The sequence below is a fragment of the Leptinotarsa decemlineata genome, unplaced genomic scaffold, assembly GCF_025532065.1.
Source record: "Leptinotarsa decemlineata unplaced genomic scaffold, Ldec_3_MD MMD2_P_RNA_scaffold_7, whole genome shotgun sequence".
NCBI classification, from domain to species: domain Eukaryota; kingdom Metazoa; phylum Arthropoda; class Insecta; order Coleoptera; family Chrysomelidae; genus Leptinotarsa; species Leptinotarsa decemlineata.
In genome coordinates this window covers 8,211,106-8,227,985 of record NW_027412534.1, presented here as the reverse complement: position 1 = coordinate 8,227,985, position 16,880 = coordinate 8,211,106, and the positions used below count along the sequence as shown (strand labels likewise).

The 16,880-nt window shown below is 29.8% G+C and overlaps 1 protein-coding gene across 2 annotated transcripts; it reads left to right on the top strand.

Annotated features, from left to right (window-relative positions):
- Positions 1–6,726: 6,726 nt before the first annotated feature.
- Positions 6,727–15,498, top strand: LOC141480365 (uncharacterized). Of its 2 annotated transcripts, XM_074170294.1 has the most exons (3): positions 7,116–7,525; positions 12,929–13,521; positions 13,732–15,498. In XM_074170294.1, exons 2-3 carry the CDS (start codon positions 13,143–13,145, stop codon positions 14,094–14,096), a joined length of 744 nt encoding a protein of 247 aa, XP_074026395.1. In that variant the 5' UTR covers positions 7,116–7,525; positions 12,929–13,142; the 3' UTR covers positions 14,097–15,498. The 2 variants fall into 2 exon arrangements, with proteins under 2 accessions (XP_074026396.1, XP_074026395.1); XM_074170295.1 differs by lacking the exon at positions 13,732–15,498 and having other exon boundaries at positions 6,727–7,525; positions 12,929–13,557.
- The last annotated feature ends 1,382 nt before the right edge of the window (positions 15,499–16,880 follow it).

The following is a 16,880-nucleotide window of genomic DNA, read 5'->3' as shown; positions in this document are numbered from 1 at the left end:
ATTCCATTCATCAAACGTTTTGTAGATGATTTGATTCTGACCATACCTGCAGATGGAAAAGAAGAAATTTTGAATGTATTTAATTCATATGATCTCAATATCCAATTCATTATTGAAGAGGAAATAAACAACTCAATTCCTTTCCTCGATATGAAGTTATTGAGATCAGAACAAAATATTATCATCACTGAATGGTACAGAAAACCAACATCAAGTAATAGATTTATTAATTACCATTCCTATCATCCGAATAAAATGAAAATCAATTTAATAAAATCATTAAAAAACAGAATCATCAAAATCACCCATCCCGATTTACGAAACCAAAGTTTGTCTAATTTCAGTAAAATTCTGATCCAAAATTCTTATCCTAAATCTTTAGTAAACAGAATTTTATTTTGTGAAAGAACAAACTTTCAAAATAATAATGAAGAAGTTGAACATAACAACGTTATACCTTCATTCATATATAAATCACTCCCATATATTCAAGAATTGAATAGTATACAAAATTTCTTGTATGGATTGTTCTAAAACATATATAGGACAAACATCTAGACCTCTAAGTAGTCGCATCACTTTCCATAAGAGCGACTGTAGACGAAATGTTAATTCTTGTGCATTAACAGAACATGTTAATTCGGAGGATCATAAAATGAATTTTGAAAATCCAAATATTTTAGATAGAGAAACCAATACAACTAAAAGAATATTTTTGGAAATGATACATATTAATAACGAAGAACATTCAATGAATAAACGAACTGATATTGATAGTCTTAGCAAAATTTACACGTACCTACTGAAATATGGTAAAGAAAATAAAAGATCTAGTAATTCGAGTATCATTCAGAATTTTCCCACTTGACATTGTCAGCCAAAATTTTTATCAACTGTCATTTATTAATGTTTTTCTATCTGTTTTTGAACCATTTTATATTTTATTCTCACGTTAGTAAGTTCTCCATATTTATATATTTTTTACAAAATATATAATCTTATTATTGTATATATATATATATATATATATATATATATATATATATATATATATATATATATATATATATATATATATATATATATATATATATATAGAATAGTAGTTTTTCGGGGATTCGGTCTGATTAGAATAAATATTTACTCTTTTTAGCTGCCCGAGCTTTCGCTAATGTTTATTAGCTTTATCGAGGGCTGTAATATAAAAAGGACATGATAAATATATATATATATATAAAACATAATAACGGATAAAACAGAATACCTGTGCTATTTGAGAATATTCAATTTGAAAATTTCAATTTTGAAAGAAGTCTTCAACATCAAAATGACAACTTTTTGACATTGAATAATGTGAAATACTTTTTCAAATTTTTATTATCGTTCATTATGGGGATTTATACTGTGTTACTATTACAGGATGTATTCAGATTTATATTTTTTGTTAGTAAAAATGAATAAATTTTGCTGAGGTTGTCGATGTCTGTCTTTTTGTTGATATTGTTTTCTTTAATTTTGATCTCAGCCATTTCCAGAAATTGCCTTTTATTTGAATCTGGTTCGAAATGGAGAATTTTGGTGTTAGTATAATTGGCTGAATGATCATTATCTAGAACATGTTGTGTGAGTGCACAAGAATTTCGTTTTAAATTTTTACAATTACTTTTATGAAGAGCTATGCGGGTTTTTAAATTGTTTTTTGTTTGACCTATATATATCTTATCACAATTGTTGCAGGGAATTTCGTAAACTACATGTGACTTTTCAAATAACGGATCTTCATCTTTCAATTTTGAATGTAGTTTAGTTAAGGGTTTAACTTTCCTTTGTGAAATTTTTATATTCTGTTCTTGTTTAAATACGTTTATGATTTTGCTGGACAATTCAGGGACATAAGGAATGGAAAAGTATTTGAAATTTGGATTTTCAGCTTTATTGTTCTCTCTGATGTTGATGATATTAGATGGAGTATTGTATAACAATTTATTTAAAAATTTTGGAGGATAAGAATTAGTTAATAAAATATTGAATAATTGTTTTAAATTTTTTTCTACCAATGTAGGATGAGAAATTTTTTCTATTCGATTTTTTAAACCTAGAACTAAATTAATTTTCATTTTTTGTGGATGGCAGGATAAATAATTTATATATCTGCCTGAATTAGTGGGTTTAGTAAAATAATCTAAAATAACAGAGTTATCATCTTTCCTGATTAAAAGAGTATCTAAAAAAGGTACTGTTTTGTTTTTTTCTTTTTCTATGGTAAATTGAATAGATGGATTGTAATTGTTAAAAATGGTTTTTATATCATCAATTTTGTATAAATCCCCATAATGAACGATAATAAAAATTTGAAAAAGTATTTCACATTATTCAATGTCAAAAAGTTGTCATTTTGATGTTGAAGACTTCTTTCAAAATTGAAATTTTCAAATTGAATATTCTCAAATAGTACAGGTATTCTGTTTTATCCGTTATTATGTTTTATATATATATATTTATCATGTCCTTTTTATATTACAGCCCTCGATAAAGCTAATAAACATTAGCGAAAGCTCGGGCAGCTAAAAAGAGTAAATATTTATTCTAATCAGACCGAATCCCCGAAAAACTACTATTCTATACATACATACGGTCGTTACACTATCAATTATATATATATATATATATATATATATATATATATATATATATATATATATATATATATATATTGTTCTGAAAGGTTTTGTGCTATTGCACAATATCTCCAACCCAGGATGAGAGAGGAGGAAATGGTAGGTTACATCAGCAGACATTTTAGTCAGGAGATATTTGAAGTAATCAGCATGCATGAAATTAAAAATATGGATAGGCTATGTGATTATTTATTAAGACTGGAAGAACATTGTCATACAGAAGCAGGGAAAATGAGACAAATAGAATACCATTTTCTAATAATAATGCATCTAACCAATATTATAATAATAGATACAATAATAGACAGAGGGAACATACTAATAATAATAGATTAAACGAAAATCAAAGCTATCAACAAAACATGAATAGACCAACATTTGATAATAATACCCATAATAATAATAACAGACAATTTATTAATTATCAAGGAAACTATAACCATAATAATAATAATAGAACTTATAATAATAATAATTATAATAGAGAAAACAGAGGGTACAGCAATAATAATAGAGAAAATAATAATAATGTAACTAATAATAGGGCTAGGGAAGGTCAATTTTATGAAAGGGGACATGTTAGGAGGAATTCTTTGCCTGGTAATAATAGAGAAAGAATGGTAAATAATAATAGAAGAGCAAACAGTGTAGATAGGGTAGATGATCGACATCAAGTCAACAACAAAATTTTGCATAAGACCAGGGAATAATGAGCAGGCTAAACACAATTACGAACACTCGATAGAATTTATACAACTTGACAATTTTGATGAGGAACAATTATTTGGTTTATTAACTTTAAAAGGGAAAATTGGAGAAAATTAATTGAAATACTAATTGATACAGGATCAGAGGCATCACTTATTAAAGAAAGTATAGTAGAAAATTTAGAATTAAAGAATAATATTTTAAAAATGCCGAAAACTACATTGATGGGAGTAAATATGAAAAAATTAGCAGAAACTAATCAATATATTGATATCAAAGTGGAAATTGAGAAGGAGAAAATTAATTTACAACTATTAATTTTCCAACAAATGGAATTTGATATAATTATAGGTACTGATCAACTAGAAAAATTGAAAGCCAAGATTAATTATGAAAAATTAGGAATAGAATTAGATGGTAAATAGATTGGATTTAAAAATAAGATTCCAGAAGAGAAATCAACTAAAAAACTATATATGGGAAGAATGAATGTGAGTGATGAATGTGAAATAGAAAATAATAATGAATATAAATGTAATGATGAATATAAAGATCATATAGAAGAATTGTTAAGTAAATATAAAATGTTAATTACGAATGAATCGAGAGTAGCAAAAGAATATATATATATAGTATAGAAGTTAAAGAAGTAGAAAAATTCAAATCCAAGAACTATCCTATTCCATATAAATACAGAAAACAAGTAAAACAAGAAATTGATGAGATGTTGAAAAATGGAATAATAGAGAGAAGTACCAGTAATTATATTAATCCAATAGTTGTTGTAATTAAGGAGAATGGTGAACTAAGATTATGTCTCGATGCTAGAGAATTGAATAAATTAACCATTCCACAATATTAGTCTCCACTAAATATTGCAACTATTTTTGGCAAAATAACAAATACTAAATGTTTCTCCAAAATTGATTTGAAACATATTTTTTGGTTGATTCCTCTTCATGAAAAATCAAGAAATTACTCAGGTTTTTGTATAGAAGGAGTAGTTTATAGATTTTGTCTTGTTCCTTATGGTCTACAATCTGCTTGCCCAGCTTTAGAAAGAACTTCAAATAAAATATTAGACAAATATGAAGACTTTGCATTACATTATATAGATGACATACTAACATACTCACAAGACGAAACCTCGCATAAAGAACATTTAAACAAAATTTTACAATTACTAGACAATGCTGGACTTAAAATTAATTTAAATAAATGTCAATTTTTCCAAAAGGAAATAACATATTTAGGATACAAACAAACTGACAAAGGACTAGAAATGGACCCTGACAGAATACAGACAATACAACAATATGTAAGACCACACAATTTAAAAACATTAAGAGGATTTTTAGGCATACTCAATTATTTTAAAAGAATGATTCCTGACTTAAGTAATGAAGTAATAAAGTAATAAATAAATACCACTGATTGAACTGTTAAAAAAGAATGTAAAATGGAAATGGGGTGATGTACAAGAACAAGCTTTTAATGAACTTAAACAAATATTCCTAAACAACTTAAAAATGTATCATCCTGACTATAGTTTACCGTTCATACTAAGAACTGATGCTAGTATGTTAGGATTTGCTGGAGTACTAATACAAAATCAAGGGGGAACAGAAGTTCCTATATCATTTGTATCTAGAATTACTAAAAAGTATGAACGTAATTATAGTGTTACAGAATTAGAGTTAGCTAGTATAATTTTTTGTATAACCAAACTACGTTTCTATTTACTAGGAGCTAAATTTTTTATAGAAACAGATCACGAGGCACTCATGTCCATTGTAAACTGTAGACTAGCCAATACTAGAATCCATAGGTGGGCTTTATTACTGCAGGAATACCATTTTGACATAATACACATACCTGGAAAGCAAAATATAGTTACTGACAATATTACACGAATGGACAAAGACAATTTTAAAATAAACAGACAAATTAAAATAGGGGTAAACATTTTTAGGAACAGGTCAGGACTTTACTCACTACAAACTATTATTACAGATCAATTAGAATTGACTGACAAAGAAAAACGGGGTACGATATTTAGACATGGGATATACATAAAAATAGTTAACGGGGAAGAACTTTATGTGATAACTAAACAACTTACAAAAAGACATATACAAGACATACATGACAAATATGTACATATAGGAACCAGAAAAACTTGGTTAATTTTTAGGGAAAACTACATTGCACATAGAGATTTAGAAATAACAAAAGACTTAATTAATAAATGCACGACATGCCAAATGACAAAGACAAAAAACAGGACTAACAAAAACGAACCAAGAAGTATAGTATCGAACAGACCATTACAAATAATTTCAATAGACTTTCTAAGTGATTTAATTCCAACTCTAGACAAAAACAAACACATATTTATAATTACAGATCACTTTTCGAAATCCATTAAACTCTATCCAACGAAGAAGACTGACTTTAAAACTGTAAAACAAAAATTAACAAAATTCATAGTAGAACTAGGTAAACCAAAACAAGTAATCCTAGATAACGCAACATATTTCAACAATGATAGAATGAGGAAATTTGCTAACAATTTGGATATTAAATTAAATTTCATTAGCATAAGACATCCTGCTTCAAACCCAACGGAACGATATATACAGGAAATAATAAAATACCTAAGAATCATCTCACAAGATAACCATAAAACTTGGGATAGCAAAATAAATAGAATAGAAAAATATCTGAATAAAGTACCCAATACTGTAACAGAAGAGTGTCCTGAATTTATTATGAATGGAAGAATGCCTGAGAGAGAATGGATTAGTAATGAGAAGAATATGAGTGAGATTATGGAAGAAGTGAATATTAAAATTAAAAGGAATGCAGAGAAATATATGAAGAGAGAAAGTAAACGTAGAGGAAAGAAAGTTGAGTTTGAAAAAGGAGATTTAGTAATTATTAAGGCTATGAGAATGCCAGATTATAAAAATAATAAATGTGCAAAACTATTGTTACCATTTGAAGGATCATATGAAGTTGCGACAGAAAATCCCAAGAACAGTTACAAGTCAATCCATCCTATAGACAAAAGAGTGAGAGGTATTTTTAATATAGAAAATATTTACAAATATAAAACTTAAAATAAAATGGAAAATAAAATCATAATTATGACATTAAATTAAATTCATGTATATAGTTAAATAATAATTTATGTTTGAATTTTGATAATGAGTTACAAAAGTTCGAACATAAATTAGGTGGAATTTGTTATGATAGGTTTTTGTTAAAAGTTTTGATTTTTCTTAGTTCAATGTTGGAAGTTTTGGGAAGTCAAAGTTTCATTCCTCAATGTTCATTATTATTAAAAGGCCAGATACTTTACCTTGATTCAAATTCCTATTTTTATAATCCAAGTTATTACATTCCAGTATTAGTGTATTTCAAATTATTTCCAAACAGCGTAACTAACCGAAAACCATCAATCAACAGGAAAAGTACACTGAAAACAGTAAACAAATTAATAAAACATAATGGAATATAATGGAACAGATTTAAATTACAAATTTGTAAGAAAAAAGTTAGTTAACACTGATACAAGAATTTGTTATTTGAAAAATAATTAGAACACTCAGTACATGATTTAGGGGCAACTAAAGAGTAGTCAATCAGATGAATGAATTGGAAAGGAGGTGTCAACAATTTTGAACATGAAGAATTTAGAATTCAAAATTATACAAATTGAAAACAGAATGTACAGAAAGGTGATAAAAGTTAATCATTATTATTATTATTGTATATTAGGTAACATAGTTCATAAATATAAGCAGTGAAAATAGTGAAAAGTACGGAAATTCAAAAATTTCAAAAAATGTTTGCCATGGAAAAAGGAGATTTGTTGTGTAACCATGGGAGAATCAATTAAAAGGAGAAAAAAGTGTGTTTGGGAAGGAGCTACACGAAAATTTTTTGAAGAGCCCAATAAATTGAAATACCAGTCCTATTTTGCAACCAATCAACATACATCCGTGATAAGAAAAAAGGAAAAAAACGTACCTACATTGAAAAAAGGAAGGATACTTACTGGAAGTTCTGAATTTTTGGAAAAATTCCATTTCCACTTCAAAAGGAGCCATCCCTGGAAGCTGAGCTTGTATAAGGTATTGATCATCCTCAATTAAGATATTTATCGTCAAACTTCAATGCACACTAATTTTAATAGTTTTTGATTAATAATTCGAACAATTTCAATTTAATTTTTAATAAGTTTTCGGGAAATTCGCACAAAATTGAGTTTCTGTCGTGAAAGTAACTGTTATAGAAGTTCTCTATTCGAAAATTTATTATATTCATAATCCTTTATATAAAAGTTGATGTGACGTTTTCATTGTCGCTTTTTGTTGCTATGGTAAATACTTTGGGAACGGTTACCATGGCAACCCACACAGCACCAGATATTCATGGAATATTCCCTGTATGTCATAAAACGAACGTATATATTCCAAATATTCATATAATATTCTTGGAATATATACATGCCTCCAGAATATTCATAGAATATGCTTGAATGAATATGGCAGGATTATTCCCGAAAGAATGTGCATAGAATGTCTATAAATGAATTATTCTCCCTTGAATATTCTCAGAATATTGTCGATCGAATATACCATATGGTATATTTTTAGAATATATCCCCACGGTATATTTTGGAATATTCTATATAATGAAATTTTAAATTATCTTATAATAACGTATTTAAATAATTCAATATTATTAAAAACAAAAATATTTGAAGATCTTAATCGAATGCATAACCTAATGTATATAACCCTGATAGTGTTAACCAGTTTTTGAACTCAACGCGAAGATTCTGGATGAATTGCTCCAACAGCAACTGTTGGAAACGACAAAAAAATTTGAATGGGCCATTAAATGAACCAATTGCATCAATAAATTGGTTAATTCTCATCCTATTTGTCTTTTTGTATTTGAAATTATTTAATTACAAAGCGAAAAATCCTGGAAACAGAGAAATGGGGAAGTGAAGAATTGGAGTAAACGTTTCTCATTGGTCAATTGAAGTGTAGCGCGCGACAGTCGAATAAGCTCTGTGAAAGCGGCTGTCCCTTAATGCTTGGTACCTTTGCGTTAAATTCGACATTTGATTCAACAAACGGTTGACGTGGCAGATTCGCGTGTGTAATGCATGGTGTATTGGTGTTATTATCAAAGTATAATTCTCTCACGTTTAGTGTACCATTTATAATTTGGGGTTGTCCAATTTGCAGTACAGCGAATAGTTTGATTTTGGATCTTCAAACAGGAGAGTTGCATATATTCAGTCTTTAAGAAAAGTAAGTAAAATGCAATAGTATCGATAGTAAAGTCGTGGTGGTTAACCTACTATACCTTATTTTAGGCTCGAGGAGAGTTGGTGTCTGGGATTTGTTGGTTTGACTAAGTACATGTTTGAACTATAGTCCGTTCATAATTTGTCGATAGCACAAAATGAGGCCCCAAGTCATAAAACGGTCGTAAAACTCGTAAAATCATAGGCGGAGGTTCCTGAGGTGTTTATTAATTAAATATAAAGCTTCAGTTTATATTCGAAACTTGCCTTGAAAGGGTGAAGTTGTTACGAACGAAAATAATTTTTGGTTTAGTACATTTTTTAATCGCATTTAATTTAGTTGGTGTTTCGGCGTCTACGGCAGTAATTAACGTCTCTAATATTTATTTTGCGAATTTTGTGCAGTGCGCGAGTAACTTTTTTTCATATTCCTACAAACATATACGTACCTTTCGTTCCTGCTTGTTTTGTTTGATTGCTTGCGATGGCTTCGTCATCATCATCAACATCATCAAGTTTTACACCGTTACTGTTGCGTACAGTCAGTAAGTCTGTCTATTCACCAAGAGAGAAGACTATTGTTTTGAACGTTCACGATGCTCTGGTTTCTCAGAATCCCACAAACACTGTTCAGAACATAATCAAGAGTTGTGCCAACATGACGGGCGTAGGGGAGTCAACAATATATAGGTTCCTATCAGAAAGAAAAAAAAAGGTATAGCTAACCCAAATACAAAAGAATACTTAAAGAGGGGGAGAAAACCTATTGAAATTGATGAATTTGCCAAAAATGGTATTCGAAGGAAAATTCACAAATTTTTTTACAAAAAAGAAATACCCAACTCAAACAAAATTTTACAAGAAGTTAGAGACGACTCGGATTTGCCTCATGTCGGACGAACCAAATTGTGGCAAGTTTTAAAAGAATTAAATTTCCGGTGGGAGAAATCAGACCGAAAATCACTTTTGATTGACCGGGAAGAGATAATATGTTGGAGAAGAAAGTGTCTAAGATCTATACAAAAATTTCGGGCTGAAGGAAGGCCAATTTACTATCAGGACGAAACGTGGGTAAACACAGGTCATACTCTCACAAAAATTTGGACAGATAAAAATATATCAAGCTCCAGGCAAGCCTTTATGGAAGGTTGGTCTACTGGTATTTCCCCACCCTCTGGTAAAGGCAGTAGATTAATAGTTTCTCACATTGGCAGTGAAAAAGGATTTGCTAAGCATGGTTTGTTGGAATTTGAATCCAAAAGCACAAAAGACTATCACGAGGAGATGACAGCTGATGTTTTCGAAGAGTATTTTGAGCAGATGATTGAACATATACCACCAAACTCAATTATAGTATTAGATAATGCACCTTATCATTCACGACTAGTTGAAAGACTTCCAACGACTGCGTGGAAGAAACAGGATATCATTGACTGGCTGCGGAATAAGTCCCTGCCTTACGAAGATGGAATGGTTAAAGCAGAACTTTTAAAAATTGCCCGGCAACACAAATCTAAGTTCAAGAAATACGTAGTTGACAAAATGGCGGAAAGACGAAACATCACAGTCCTTAGACTTCCACCCTACCACTGCGAATTAAATCCAATTGAACTCATTTGGGCACAAATGAAAAGCTATGTGGCTAGAAAAAATACGTCATATAAAATACAAGCTGTACGTGAATTGTTATATGAGTCTTTACAACATATTACAGAACAAAATTGGCGAGATGCAGTAAGACATGCAATAGAAGAAGAACAAAAAATGTGGGATCTTGACAATATAATTGATGCGACTGTAGAGACACAACCGCTAATTATTAACCTGCAAGACGACTCGGATTCCGAAGTTTATATCATTTAAAAATAGGTATTAATTAAATAAATGTATCTTTTACAAATTGCAAGTAGCTTATTATTTTTGAATGAAATAAAGAAATTTTTTAAAAATAAAAATACAGTTTACAGTACCTACAGTTTAAGAATATTAATATATTTATTTATTTAAAGTAACTAATGTTTTAATCATATACTCTACGACACTGGTCACTCATTTCCACTCAAAATACCTACATAATCGGATTAAAAGTTTTAAAGCTGTATTGTATTTCTTCAGATACAAGGTGGGTTAGTCGAAAACATCTTAAACTGCCAGTTTTAGTTTGGTTTTTGTTATTTTATCATATTAGCTGTCCTCTCTGTATTTCAGTTCTCTAATGAGGGTCAAACTTGCAGTGAGCTATCAACAAATTATGAACGGACTATAGAGTGATTTCAGTTGTGTATCTTCAATAGAGAAAAGTAAGTGAATGACACATTCTTTTGTATCATTTGTTTTCGTAATTTTTATCACTCGTTTTCAAGATAGTATCAATTTGCCCAAAAGGAAACAGGGTGGTACCTGGTACAGGCAGGTGCGCCAAGGAACTGAAAACGTAATGAGTACTTTTCAACAAGACAATGCAAGTTGCTCTCCAAGTCATAAAATGTTGTAAATGTTCATGAGTAACCTATGCGAAAAATATCTATCTGATTTTTATTCCAGTTTTATTGTGCCACTTTCAAATAGTGATAATGAACGTTAATTAACATTTTGTTCTAGGTATTACTTTTGAAACACTGGCTGATGCATTGTTGGACGAATATAAGGAAAACTATTCTGGTGAGCAAAGTTTGGATAACTTTAAGTAAGTGAAATTCATTGAAGAACCCATCATACCACTCATTTTAAATACTTCATTATTTGTGGGTTTATTTTTTGAAGTGAGAAACCCAACCTAACCTAACCTATTTCTTGATGTAATACATTTTTTCTTTTTCAATGAAATATTTATTATTTTTTAATTAGTGCTGATGAATTCACAGAGTTGTTATTTTAGTATATTTTTTAGTATACATTTGTTTGAGAGTAGGAACATCCTAATTTGAATACATTTCTATTTGTAATATGACAGTATTCAGGAATATTTTATTCAGTGAATAAATATTTTGAATTAGATTTTTTATTTTTAATATTGGTTGAAATGTCAAATATTTTAGTGTATATTGTTTTTGAAATATATTTGTTTATGAATATTATGTGTTTTATTACTTGTGTGAATCTTGCATCAAAATGCAATATATACATGCCTAATAGCGTTTACTCGTCACATTCTTGGAATATTCCAAATATTCCTAGAATATTCATGAAATATATTTAAAGAATATTCTATGGTGTTTCCCTATTGTATATTCCTACAATAAACTAAAAATATCCTGAATATTTTATGAATATTCCTCGGGTTCTATTCCTGGAATATTCTTAATTGAATATACCTTACATATTCTAAGAATATTATAAGATATTCCAAGAATATTCCCAAGGAATATTCTTAAAATATATCAAAGGTTCGCCAGGAGCACTACCAGGGAATATTCTCCAGAAGATATATATGTATCCATGGCATATTCATAGCATAATACAATATCTTTAAATGTATATTCATGAAATATACCTGGAATATCTATTGCTACGTGGGAACGGTTACCATAGCAACGGTTATCATGGCAACAGTTAAATTTTTATGAATAAAATTTGTAAAAGTATTGATAATAAACATTTCGACTGAAGTGCGCTCGATTTTCCAGTATTTTCACAAACTTTATCTTTATTAATAGAAATCCCGACCGTGTTGTTAATAATTTTTATGGTGTTTGTTCAGAGCATATTTTAAAACTTTTTTCCACAAAATACACATAAAGTTTCTTGTTCGAAGAGATTTTTGTTTTAAATTCCGTCGCTTTTGTTGTTTGTCTTGTGAAACTAACGCCACCTATGTCGTTTGAAGGTGATTGACAATGTTTCGTGATGAATTTCACTAGTTCGGACTTCCATTGTCTACTATATAAAATGATTTGAAATCCCTGAAACAAGTAAAAAAGAATAATTAAAAAAGAATAGTTGAAAATAACAATTATATTAAGCAACAATAAACCTGAAATGAAATGATAGTGAAATAACCTACAAGTAAAAATATAATAATTGAATAAATAAAAATTAAAGGAATGAAAAAAGAGAATAATAAAAAAATAAAAAAGTGTAGAGATTCCAAGTCACGTTAGTTCACGACGTTTCGATTGTTGGCATCTACAATCGTCTTCGGGTGATGACTGACATCACCCGAAGACGATTGTCTTCGGTATATTATTTTTCTAATAAAAAACTTTCATTCCAGGTTTAGATCAACCGTCCACCAGTCATACGATTGTTCCAAGTGCAAAATCAGCGTCATCCTTAACATATTCATTAAGTGGAGTTACAAATTTTGGATCTGATTTAGATACCATACAAATACTAAACAAATACCGACAAAACGAACAAAAATAGATGTTTTGACTCCTGAAGTCATTTCTGCGCTCGATAGAGCTAATGTCAGCAGTAGAAATGCGATGTTCATTATTGCTCCTATTTTATTAGCAGTTGGTATTAAAATTGAAGATACAACGCTCAGTTATAAAACAATCCAACGTGCTCGTATGCTTTTAAGAGAAGACATAGCTAAAGGACTAAAGAATAACTTTAAAACACACGATAAATACGTCGTGCATTGGGACGGAAAAATGCTAAATGATCTTGTTGAATCAAAATCTGTGGAACGGCTACCAGTTCTTTTAACTGCATTTGGTATCGAACAGTTACTTGGGGTTCCAAAAATGAATTCTGGGACGGCAGACAATCAAAAATCAGTTATTTTATCGACACTAAATGAATGGGGTGTTATTCAGTATGTCGGGGCGATGTGTTTTGACACGACGGCTGTTAATACGGGTAACTTATCACTGATGATCTATTTAAAAAAATATTTGATGGTTATTATTCTAGTTTAATTTCGTTTTTTTGCTTACTGAATTACATTTTTGAAATCAACTAATTGTTTAGAATTCATTAATTGTTTAGGTCTTAAATATGATTTACTACAATTTTTCTAAAATTTTGAACTCATAAATTTATCAATAAACATCTATTTTTATTATACAGGAGTTCACAACGGTACATGTAAGGCAATTGAAAAGAGTTTGGGAAAAGATTTGATTTGGTTACCATGTCGTCACCACATATTTGAGATCATATTGAAGAGTGCATTTGAAGTGTATTGGCCAGTGACATCCGGGCCAAATGTACCAATGTTCGGAAGATTTACAAAATCATGGGATGAAATAGATAAAACTAATTATAAGTCTGGTATAGACATTGCTGACATTGTTTCGGATCAAAAAAATGAAATATCTAGTTTAATTACGCAATCCTTACAGGTACGATTTAATTGCAATTTTAAGAATAAACATTTTCTTGTTTCTGACAAATATTTATTGCTTTTGATAGTTACTGCAACCCCGAGATGACTATAAAGAATTATTGGAGTTGTCATTGATTTTTCTTGGAGAAATGCCTCAAGACAAAGTTTTTTTCAAACGTCCTGGTGCAGTTCATCATGCTAGGTGGATGGCAAAGGGAATTTACTGTTTAAAAATGTTTATATTTAGAGATGAATTCACACTTTCTAGTAAAGAGTTTGATGGTCTTCGGCAATTTTGTATTTTTATAGTTGTACTGTATTTAAAAGCTTGGTTTTCGTCAACTTCTGCAACTGCTGCTGCTCATCATGACCTACAGTTTTTGAAAAATTTAATTGAGTACAAACGTATCAATTCTTTGATTTCTTCGGCTACTTGTGATAAAATGATTTTGCATTTGTGGTACTTAAGTAATGAACTTGCTATTTTATCATTATATGACGATACTGTTCCATTAGAGATGAAAAAAAAAATGTTGAAGCTACTAAGACTCGTGAAAGTAGAGATTGTAAAGTTAAGAGATTTATAATTGATAAAAAATATTTGAATTCATTCATGCCAAAAAATTTGAGTGACTTTGTTTCTGGAAAGTCCTTGAATCTCTTTAAAATTTTTGATCTACCGTCTGATTTTCTTGATTTAGACATTGAATTGTGGCCTACTAATGACAGTTATAATGAAAGTAAAGAATACTTCGATCAATTGAAAGTTGTCAATGATTCGGTAGATCGAGCTGTTGCATTAGTCAATGAGTATAACCAATGCTTGACAAAAAAATGAAGAACAGTTTCAATATTTATTGCAAGTTATAAAAGAACATCGCAAAAAATACCCGAACTGTAATAAAGAAAATTTTCTCCAGTAAAAATGTACCATTATGTAAAAATGTTGAAAGTTATATCTTAGTTGATAATTAAATAAAAAAAACTTTCTGAAAACAAATTGAAAATATTTTTTTCTTCTAGATCAATAGCTTTTTTATTAAATTTGTCCCAAAAATGTTATTTACTAGAAATTTGACGAATCACTGATTTTAAAATAGAAAAAAATGCAATAATTTTCTGTTCCAATGTACCCAAGAATGCTTAGGACTGAAAAAAAACTGGAAATGAAGTTTATAACATTGTTCTGTTCATAGAAACTCAATTTTGTGCGAATTTCCAGAAAACTTATAAATTAAATTGAAATTGTTCGAATTATTATTCAAAAACTATTGAAATTAGTGTGCATTGAAGTTTGACGATGAATATCTTTGAAACGGTTAATTTAAGCGACTAATCATAGGAGACCATTTTTGTAGAGCACTAAATTTCCTATGAAATTATGCGGTGCGCATACCATAATAATTTTTTATTGTTGAGTTAGAAAATTCATAAGAAAAGAGAAATTTTTCTGAAAACAATCAAACTTCAACTTGCAATAACTTTTGAACGGTGAGGTTTATAAAAAAATTGTAGAAGAACTTTTTTGTAGGAAATTCAATTTCCTATGAATATATGAGACGAGATAATTTTTTTAAATAGTAAATACCGAGATCTGAAAACAAAAAAAAAATGAAAAACTGAGAGGCGGAAAACGTTCCTACTAAAGTTAAGAGCTCATACTTGGAGAGAATTTTTTTAAGGTGTCTACCAACCTATTTTTCAAAGTATAAAGGTAAAAAAAAAATTTCGATTTTTTTGGCCCACCCTAGTACAAAAAGTATTTGAAGCTTTATATCTTCTATTAATTATCTGCGAGCGCTTTCGACAGTTGGTAGTACTGTCATCATCTAGGCACTCCTCAAACTCCTCCATATATATATATATATATATATATATATATATATATATATATATATCAATGGCCAAGCATCTTCAGCCCCTTATAGTTAACAATTATTGATAGCTACTATTCCCAGTCATTTTCCATCATACATCTTGGCAGTTTAAGTAGGCCGTGACACACTTCTTTCCGCAATTGAGCGTTTGCGCCAGGCGGATTTTTATTTTAATACAGAGCGTAGAACTCAAAATGAGGTTAATGATACAAATCATTCTTACCAAAACAAGAATAATAGATTTTATTCTAGAGGTGGTGATTTTCCAAGAAAGAACATTTCTGCAATGTACTTGGACCCTAGAGGATGTTCGGAAAACTTCACAGGCTCAATAGGCTCTGAGATGAGGGCCATTTTACACAAAGCTATATTGAATAACCCTAGGGACGATTTATTGGAGTGATCGATCTCCGGTAGTCATAGGCACTGTTTATGGAATCCAGTTCCCAATTTCAGTTGATAGCGGTAGCTATTTCATGAGGAAAGGCCAAACTTTCCGTGCAAAGCAGTACAGGTCGTCGGTGCTTTTGAAACTAAACGCCAAAAAGTGAGGTTACAAGCCATGATAACTTTTGACTTGGGTAAACAAGCGTTTTCTCATGAGTTTCTGGTAATTGCGGATCTTACATACCCAGTTATTATAGGGGTTGACTTTCTTCGTAGATATGAGGGTAACATAAATTTAAAAAAGAAAAATCTAACTCTACATTTTGAAGAAAAACTAATCGTGGTTCCTGAAAGAATATATTTACACGAGTTTAGTTGTACTGTTCCTCCTGGCATTTCCGTACTGGTCAATAAGGGGTACGCTCCTATTAGTCCTATGTCTACAGATAAGTGCAACGAGGAATATTTTAATGAAATTATGTAATCGTCTTGTTTGTCTAAAAAAAATTGATTTTAAAAAATTATTAGTGGAATATACAAAAGCTTTTTCAAATGTTCCTGGTCGAACAAATTTATGTGAATACAATGATGAGTTGGAAAGTGAAAAAGAATTTTTTGTACGCCCT

Excerpts from the sequence above, each read along its gene's own strand:
- LOC141480365 (XM_074170294.1), top strand. The coding sequence starts at position 13,143 with ATGTTCATTATTGCTCCTATTTTATTAGCAGTTGGTATTAAAATTGAA. Across the intron at positions 13,522-13,731 it reads CACGACGGCTGTTAATACGG|GAGTTCACAACGGTACATGT; the intron begins GTAACTTATCAC and ends TTTATTATACAG.